At 42.7% G+C, this 9,732-nt stretch overlaps 1 protein-coding gene across 12 annotated transcripts in view; it reads left to right on the forward strand.

The window, feature by feature from the left end:
• The window catches only part of nav2a (neuron navigator 2a), a 1,099,168-nt gene that overhangs the window by 957,966 nt on the left and 131,470 nt on the right, over positions 1–9,732 (forward strand). For all 12 annotated transcript variants that reach the window (XM_043705381.1, XM_043705372.1, XM_043705374.1 and 9 more), the window contains one exon: positions 563–1,256. In XM_043705381.1, coding sequence (XP_043561316.1) covers positions 563–1,256 — 694 coding nt within the window. The remainder of the gene's footprint in view (positions 1–562; positions 1,257–9,732) is intronic.

Consider the following 9,732-nt stretch of genomic DNA (forward strand, 5'->3'; position numbering starts at 1 on the left):
TCACCCTGAGCTCAGTTGTTTTGTAGCTTTTCCTCATCCACCTCATTGACAAGGTCAAACTTTCTGAAGAGTCAGAAGGTATATGTTTCCCAAGTTTCCTTCAAACCTCAGTCCTCTGACACAATTCAACAAGTTGAATTTATTGTCCAATCCAAAAGAAAAGTGAAACAATTAACTAGCCAAATTGAAAAAGATGACGAGAAGCTTTTTGCTCATACTTCACTCTGTATGAATTTTGGGCAGATGCAGATAATGTTAAAAAATTGGGCTTGGAGAGGCCGTCGTTGTTATCTGGATGTGAATTTTTAAGAATAAAGTCAATATGCCATTGACATATTGAAAAAAAATGCTGGAAATCACAATGAGTCAGGCAGCATCCATGGAGATAGAGCACGGCAAACCAAAATGTTAGCTTGTTGTCTCTCCATGGATGCTACCTGACCCATTCTGATTTCCAGCAATTTTTGTTTTCAGTACAGATTCAAGCATCTGCAGCAACTTGCTCCTGCCATTGGTATTCTGTTGTGCTCAGCTGTTTAAGCGTATTTCATTTTGTTTGCAGCAAAAACCGATGATGCCAAGGTGTCGGAAAAGGGCAGGTTGTCTCCAAAGTCAACAAGTGTCCATCGATCTCCTTCCGATGTGGGGCGTAGCAGCGGGGATGAAGGGAAAAAGCCTCCAGCTAGTGCTTCGCGCTCAACCACAGGAACAAACACCTTTGGCTTCAAGAAACATGGTGGCTCCTCTGGACCGATCACCATGATTACAGCTAGTGGCGCCACCATCACCAGCGGTTCAGCAACTCTTGGAAAAATCCCCAAGTCATCAGGTCTTATAGGTCGATCATCGGGGCGGAAAGCCAGCGTGGATGGCTCCCAGAGCACGGAGGAGAATTACCTGGTCCTCAATGCACGCAGCAACTTGCAGTACCGCAGTCTGCCTCGTCCCAGTAAATCAAACAGCCGTGGGACTGGGAATCGTTCGAGCACTAGCAGCATAGACTCCAACCTCAGCAGTAAATCAGCAGGTCTTCCTGTTTCCAAACTGAGAGAGCCATCCAAGGTAGCCCCAGGCAACACAGTGCCTACACTACCTAACCAGACTGACAAAGAGAAGGGAGTGTCGTCTGACACAGAGAGCGTGACTTCATCCAACTCTGTCAAGGTGAATCCCTCACAACTCGGAACCAACAGCACTCAGACTACCCGGCAGCAAGCATCCAAATATCCTGACATAGCTTCCCCCACCTTACGCAGGCAAGTGATATATTATGTACAACTCAGGAATATGTAAGCGGTTAAAGAGTTTATTTCAATTTTGACTTGCTACATGTCAATACAGATCTTTTAATTCAGTCTGATGAGGAGATTATTGATGTCTTTGAGCTGGGAGATTGCTTCACAGCCTTCAGTCATAATGCATGCAGAAACGCACAGGCTGAATTCAAGGGGAAGTATTTCCCTGGACTGAGAATAAGTCACACTGCAGTTTACACTTGCAATTTAGCCTGTTACCTGCAATTTGCAGTCAGTATTTAGCTTTAGAATGTGCCATAGACACTGGAGGGAATTCCATCCCTAACTATATGTAATTAAACTGCAAGCACATTCCTTATATTTATACTCATGATCTCATCGCAATTAAAGAAACCTCTGAACAGGATCGATACGGTAAGTACACAGCTCATTCTTGAGGGAGCCAAATCTTTATTTAGCATTTAGGAATTTTTAGAAGGATACATTTTTTAAAAGGCGTTGTTTACAAAATCTTGTCTGAATGTCTCCTTGTTTGACTCTGTGACTAATTTGCTCAATTCGATTGCAATTGGGTTACTTATACCATGGAATGTTTTATCTGTGATCAAGGTGCTATATAATTATAAATTGTTGTTGTTTTTATTGTCCTAAAAAGGTGTCTGATGAACCTTGAGCTCCAGATACATTGTAAGCATGTGAGGCAGCTCTGAATATCAGTTCAATTCAAGCTGATTTTTAAAAATGTGCTTTCATATTAGGTTAATTGGCTACACCAGTACTTAATGCCTTCTTCAACCGTCCTTGAAGATGTTGTAGTGTGCTGCATGTAGTAACTTCCTGGGCCATTGGGACTATAAGACCAAGAGTAGGCCATTCAGTCCATCGGGTCTGCTCCACCATTCATTGAGATCATGCCTCATCATCGACCTCTGTGTCACTTTCTAGCTTGATCTCTATATCTCTTAATGTCATCAGTGTCCAGAAACCTATTAATCCCAGTCTTGAACATAGTGGAATGATTGAGGTTTCACAGACCTCTGAGGTAGAGAATTCCAAAGATTCACCACCCTTGATGAGTGAAGAAATTAACTCCCATCTCAGTCTTAAATGGCCTACTCATTCGCCTGAGATTATATCCCTTAGTTCTCGGCTCACCTAGAGGAAACATTCTATCTGTATCCACCCCGTCTCAGCCCGTAAGAGGTTTGTAATTTTCAGTGAGATCACTTCTCATACTTTGAAATTGAAGAATACTGGCCTTTTCATAATCTCTCATCATTGGACAGTTACACCATCTCAGGGATTATTCTGGTGAATGTCCATTGTGCTCCTCTATGGTAAGTGTATCCTTCTCCCATTGTGATAATCTAACTGGATTAATAGTCACTGGACTATTAATCCAGAACCCCAGGCTAATGCCCAATGGATATGGGATTGAATCCTACTTTGGTAGTTGGTGGAATTTGAATTCAATAAAAATCTGGAATCAAAAAGCCTAGCTGCATTCATGTAGTCATTATTGATTGTTGTAAAACCTCAACTGGTTCACTAAAGTCTGTTAAAGAAAGAAATCTTTACTTATATGTGGGGTGACTCAGTGGGTAGCATTGGTGCCTCACAGCACCAGGGACCTGGGTTCATTTCCGCCCTCCGGTGACAGTAGGTGTGGAGTTTGCACATTCTCCCTGTGGCAGCATGGGTTTCCTCTGGGCACTGTTTTTTCCCACGATTTGCCACGTTAGGTGGATTGGCCAAGCTAAATTACCCATAGTATCCAGGAATGTTCAGGCTGGGTAAATTAGCCATGGGAAATGCGGGGTTGCAGGGATGGGGTGGGTCTGGGTGGGATGCTGTTCGGAGGGTTGGTGTGGACTCTATGGGCCAAATGGTTCCACGCTGTAGGGGTTCTATGATTCTACATGTGACTCCAGAGTCCCAGCAATATTGTGACCCTACATTGCCCTCTGGACTGGTTAAGTAAGTCACTCAGGTCAAGGGCAGTTAAAGATGGGGAGCAAATGTCAGCTTAGTTGGTGATGCTGATATCCCATGCTGGCATAAGTAAAACAGTAACCCCAGTGGGACTTGAGCTCATCTCCAGAGTGTTAATCCAGGCCTCTGAAGTACTCGGACACTGCTATTAGCACGAAGCTGTGGGCAATGATTTCGTTAGAAACAATTCTCCAATGTACACTCCAAAATAGGGCTTCATTTAAACTTGATTCCACTTCTGGGAGTTCAAATTAAATTGAATGTTGGATTAAATAAATTCCAAGTTACCAACTAATTTGATTTAATCTATTCAAAAAATGATGGGAATCTACTGTTTAATAATTCAGTGATTAATTTAAGTAACATCAAATTAGGAAAGGTGAACTGTATTTCCAATATAAATCCCAATCCAGCATCATAGTGGGAAGGCAGTGGTATGGTGATAATGTTTCTGGATTAGTTCAGAAACTCCAGACTAATGTTCAGGAAATATAGGTTTGAAACCCAACATGGCAGATGGTGACATTTGAATTCAATTTAAACAAACAAATCTGGAATGAAAAAGCTTGTCTAACAGTGATCATTGAACCATTGTTAATTGCTGTTAAAAAAAAAAACATTTGTTCCTTTCTGGAAGAAATCTCTTGTCCTTATCTGGCATGGGCTACAACTGACTCCAGACTCACAGCAATGTGGTTGACTGGTCTGGGCAGTTAAGCATGGACAATAAATGGTGGTCTAACCAACAATGTTCATATCCCATAAACAAATGGGGAGAGAATCAATTGAGACTGAAGTTCATTAATTGTCTAGGATTCCATTTGTTTTGTTCAGAGAATGAGCCATTGCCAAAGTGTTCACACAATTTGCAAACGGCCTCATAATGTGTCTGGCTGGCCCGAATTCCAGTGTTGCACATGGAGGAATGAGAACCTTTGAACAGTGCCAGTGAACACTTCTGATCAGTGACAGGAAAAGCCTTGTATTAGCACGTTGCCTGTAATCACTGGGGGAAACAGGAACTTAGATTAATTCAGCTCTCATTTGAAGTATGCATGTTGCAGATTGAAACACTTTCAAAATTTTTTGGAGAATCACAGTCAGTTTAGTATCTACTACAAAAGTGAGTAAGTTTGTCATAGCCAATCAGGGTACCATAAAATAGATTTGGCATCCTTTTCTATTACATACATTACAATCAACTTGACAAAAATTATGTTATAAATGGCCCCATAACCTTGACTTAATAAAGAATTGAAAAGTATGTGAGGACAGGATGCTGCCTGACCTCCTGCGCTTTTCCAGCAACACATTTTCAGCTCTGATCTCCAGCATCTGCAGACCTCACTTTCTCCATCCTTTTCTATTACATACATTACAATCAACTTGATAAAAATTATATTATAAATGACTCCATAACCTTGACTTAATAAAGAATTGAAAAGTATGTGAGGACACCTCAGCTAACAGTGGTTCAAGCATTCTCCAGCTCTGAATTTCAAGTTTGAGGGGAGATCAGAAATGAAATGCAAAGGCAACCATGCCAATGGGTCAAGTTTTCTTCCGTCCTGCTAAGATAGAAGCATCGAAAATAGAAACAAGGCTAGGCTATTAAAGCCTGCTCTGCCATTCAATATGATCATGGCTGATCATCCAACTCAGTCTCCTGTTCCCACTTTCTCCCCTTTGATCTCTTCAGCCCTAAACTCTATGTCTATAACCCAGTACAATTTGAGCAGCGTCCTGTCAAAAGTACCTGACTCCTTTGGGCTGTCATCTTGCCTGGATTGAAATACGTGGATTAAATTCTGAAGACAGATTTTGTAGCTTTGAATTAAAAAAAATATTTTAGATCAGTAAGGGATTCAAGGGTTATTGGGATCAGGCGAGAAGATGGAGTTGATGATTATTGGCTCAGACACGATCTCATTAAATGGCAGAGAAGACTTGATGGGCTGAATGGCCTACTTTGTTCCACCATCTTATGGTCCAAAAGCAAAATACTAAACATGCTGGAGATCTGAAATAAAAATAGAGCATGCTGGAGAAACTCAGCAGGTCTGGCTGCATCTGTGGAGAGAGAAACAGGGTGACTCTTTTTCAGTTCCATATTTTTCCGAATGTGAGTAAATCCTATCCGTCAGAATCTTTCCAATAATTTTCCTACCATTAATATAAAGTTCACTGGCCTGCAATTTCCAGATTATCCCTGTTACCCTTCCTAAACAAAGGAACAATATTGGCTATTCTCCAGTCATCTGGAACCTCTCTTGTGACTAGAAAGAGTGCAAAGATTTTGTACAATTTCCTCACCTGCCTCCCTCAGCATCCTGGGATATATTCCATCTGATCCTGGGAACCTCTATCCTAATGCTTCTTAAAACACCCAACACCTCCTCCCTTTTAATTTTGACATGCCCTTGAATTCAATATACGTCTTCTGAGATTCACTACTCACTTTGTCCCTCTCCTTTATGAATACTCCCTCACCCACTTGCCCCACTCCATGCATAAATTCCTACCTTTGTCCTTGAGTGGACCCACCCTTCCTCTAGCTACCCTCTTGCTCCTAATATCTGTATAAAACACCTTCAGATTTTCCTCAATTCTATCCACCAAAGATACTTTCTGGCCTCTTTTAGCCTTTCTATTTCTTTGTTTACATTCTTTCCCGCTATCTTTATAATCTTAAAGGGCTCTGCCTGTCTTCAATTTCCTAAATCTTATGTATGCCTCCTTTTCCTTTTTGTCTGTATAATCCCTTTAGATGAGTGAGTGATGACATGGCAAGTGATGACTAACTGCATTCAGGCCAATTCTGTTGTCCAGAGGTGATGACAATAGCCTTAGGAAAAGAAAATGAACAATTCTGCCAGGACAGCTCTTATTTATACAAAATTACTAACTGTCACTATTGTGAACTCTTCATGTTCAATCTTTTACGTTCTCTCCATCTTCCCATGGGAGTTTCACTGAGAAGAAGTATTCACTTCTGAGACATTGCAGAGGTTTGTTGGAGAAACGATGGTGGATGTATTTGTAATGCTTTGGACTGGTTTCTCCATTTGTGAGGCTGGAGGCATGGATGTACAATGAAAAAAGTATGGCCTGACCAGGAGATAGGTCGGGTGGCCACACAATTTATAGAATACTAAATTGTTACAGACAGAGAAAAGCCATTTAGTCCATTGAGCCTAAGTTGTGTGCAGACTAAGATTTATTGCATTTTGTTGGATATGGTAAGAGTCCTTGGAATCTCTGAAGAAGTGCCTTGTGTTGAGCAGTCCTTTCAGTTAGCCAAGGCAGTTGTTTCAGTGGTTCATTAGTCAAGAGTGTGGTGCTGGAAAAACACAGCCAGTCAGGCAACATCCAAGGAACAGGCGAATCAACATTTCAGGCATAAGCCCTTCAACAGGAATGAGGCGTATGGGCCAAGGGGCTGAGAGATAAATGGGAGAAGGGGTGGGGCTGGGGGGGGGCAAGGTAGCTAGGAGTGCGATAGGTAGATGAAGGTGGGGGTGAAGGTGATAGGCCAGAGGGGAGAGTGGAGCAGATAGTTGGGAAGGAAGATGGACAGATAGGACAATTCAAGAGGGTGGACCTGAGTTGAGAGGTTGGGACTGGGATAAGGTAGGGGGAGTGGAAATAGGGAAACTGGTGAAATCAACATTGATCAGTGTGGTTGAAGTGTTCCAAGACGGAAGATGAGGTGTCAGGTGGTCAGGATTTGGTGATGGTGGAGGCCCAGGACCTGCATGTCCTTGGTGGAATGGGAGGGGGAGTTGAAATGTTCAACCATAGGGCGGTGGTGTTGGTTGATGCGGGTGTCCCAGAGATGTTCTCTGAAATGATCCGCAAGGTGGCATTCTGTCTCCCAATGTAGAGGAGACCATATCCTGTGCAACGGATGCAGTAGATGATCTGTATGGAAGTACAGGTAAGTTTCTGTTGGATGTGGAAGGATGTGGACTAATGGTTCATTAGTTTCATTCTCCAATAGCTCCTCTGAAGCCCCTTGTAGGAGCAATTCAAGGTAGACACCACATCTAATCACCATAACATAGAAAGTGTGACCCAGTGAATCAGGAAGCTTTGGCTGGATTGCATTGTAGGATGTATTGTATGATGCTCCCTTACCTGTCAAGGCACTGAGAGCTCAGTGCCAGTATTTATCTCGTAGGGATGTATCATCTTGTTTCTGTGTTCACCTGCTGTGTGGGGATGGTCACAAGCACAAGGAGCAATTTTTCAATCATCACGGCCATCACTAGTGTATCTCCACTCCATCATGGCCATCAATCGTGTATCTCCACTCCATCACGGCCATCACTAGTGTATCTCCACTCCATCACGGCCATCACTAGTGTATCTCCACTCCATCATGGCCATCACTAGTGTATCTCCACTCCATCATGGCCATCAATCGTGTATCTCCACTCCATCATGGCCATCAATCGTGTATCTCCACTCCATCACGGCCATCACTAGTGTATCTCCACTCCATCATGGCCATCACTAGTGTATCTCCACTCCATCATGGCCATCACTCGTGTATCTCCAATCCTGTTCCTGAAATTATTTCACAGTATAAATGGAGACATTTCACTAGACGGTGTTCATTGGACCATTTTGAAATGACATGGGGGTTGATTAGCTGAATCTCTGGTTTGTGATGCAGAGGTTCAATTCCTGCACTGACTGAGACTACCATGAAGGAATCTCCTTCTCAACTTCTCCCCTTACCTGAAGTGTAGAGACCCTCAGTTACACCACCACCAATTGTCTCTCTCTAATGAAAGAGCAGTCCTCTGTGAGCATGGCAACTTTACCTGTACCTTTAAAATGATTCACAGGGGGATCACACCATAGATTGAGCTCTGATATTCCCAGAGTTGTACAAAATATTGAGTGCCCCAATTTCCATGACTTTCAAGCCAGGGTTGATTGAAAACACAAATGAGGTTTCTGTACTGAATTAGAATTATTATTTATAGTAGGTAATTTGATTATTGCTACAAGTAAACAGAAGTAAACCATTGGCATTCAACACAACTTACTAAAAACTCTAATCACCAGGAAAGGTAACCAATTTCCTTCAGTTTAAACTAGTTTTGTTTAAACAGGAGCTTCTGCAGAGAAGAAAACCAACACACCATTCTGTATCTTCATCTCTGTGTCTGTGTCTTGCTTCCAGTTCTAACCTGCTTGGTTAGCTGAGAACCAATCATCTTCACTTGTAAATAACTTCTTAGTTCCTGTTCACCTGCACATTGCAGGAACCATCAGCCACAAAAACAAAATTCACAATAGGTATCAAATTCCTCTGTGAAATTATGTCGCCATCCTGGTAAATCCTGGCTACTTTTGAAAATAGTGCTTTCTCCTTGCAGTCTTCAGTTCTTAAAACACAAATAATAAGACATAGTTCTTAACATCTAAAACCTTTGTGTGGTTTTGACAAAACATCACAAAGTAGGTAGAAATGTTATTTCCCTGGAGTTGGCAAGAGAAGTGGTGAGAACGGTAAATAATTGGGCGAGTTGGCTTTTTTATTCTAGCTCCCTCATCAATTGAGTTCTCTGTGAGCAGGGACTGTGTGGATCCAACAGCAGTCTTAAGGGGCCAATGGGTAGTCACATGCTATCTCTCTGATCACCTGTCTACCCAGTGGGACAGAAAGTTGGATATTTTCCCAACTGAGAAACCAGGGTGACTGGAGTGAGGGAAGGAGAGTAGTCCTCCCTCATTTGAGGACAGTCAGAAACACTGATGGCCTCTTACTCCTCCAACACTCTATCTTTCCATGATCCCACTCTGCAACAAGAAGATAAAAGAAGACTTTGCTTCATGCTGCGAGATCTCCCAATAATCAAGCACTGCACCAGTGGACTTAAGGGCCTAGAAATTATGGGGCTTTTGATTGGCTGGCCAGTTTGTGTCAAGGCCCATGTTAGGGTGAGAAGTTCGCCTAATCGCTGCCCATCATCTGTTCATGAGCTGATTGGTACACAATGCAGTGAGTTCTCTCACCAGAGAGAGTGGCCTCTCAGGCTCCATCTCAGATTTACACGCACGAATGAAAATGGCAAAATTAGGCCCAGTGTTTTTTGCGTCACTTAATGATGGTTTTCACAATCCTGTTCACATTTAGCTGAGTCCATATTGTCACACAAATTGTTTCCTGGGCAAGTATTTCTGCTTCTGTCATACAAAGAGCTAGGCTAGTAAAAATTATTCCTTCAAACTGGAAAGGCAGAGATTCTATCTGCTCCTGCAATTATTCCGCCACCTCCAAACAGACCCCACCACCAGGGATATATTTCACTCCCCACCCGTTTCCACATTCCGCAAAGACCGTTCCCTCTGTGACTACCTGGTCAGGTCCACGCCCCCCAACAACCCACCCTCCCCTCCTGGCACCTTCCACTGCCACCGCAGGAACTGTAAAACCTGCGCCCACACCTCCTCCCTCACCTCCATCCAA

Source organism: Chiloscyllium plagiosum, chromosome 16 (assembly GCF_004010195.1).
Source record: "Chiloscyllium plagiosum isolate BGI_BamShark_2017 chromosome 16, ASM401019v2, whole genome shotgun sequence".
Taxonomy (NCBI): domain Eukaryota; kingdom Metazoa; phylum Chordata; class Chondrichthyes; order Orectolobiformes; family Hemiscylliidae; genus Chiloscyllium; species Chiloscyllium plagiosum.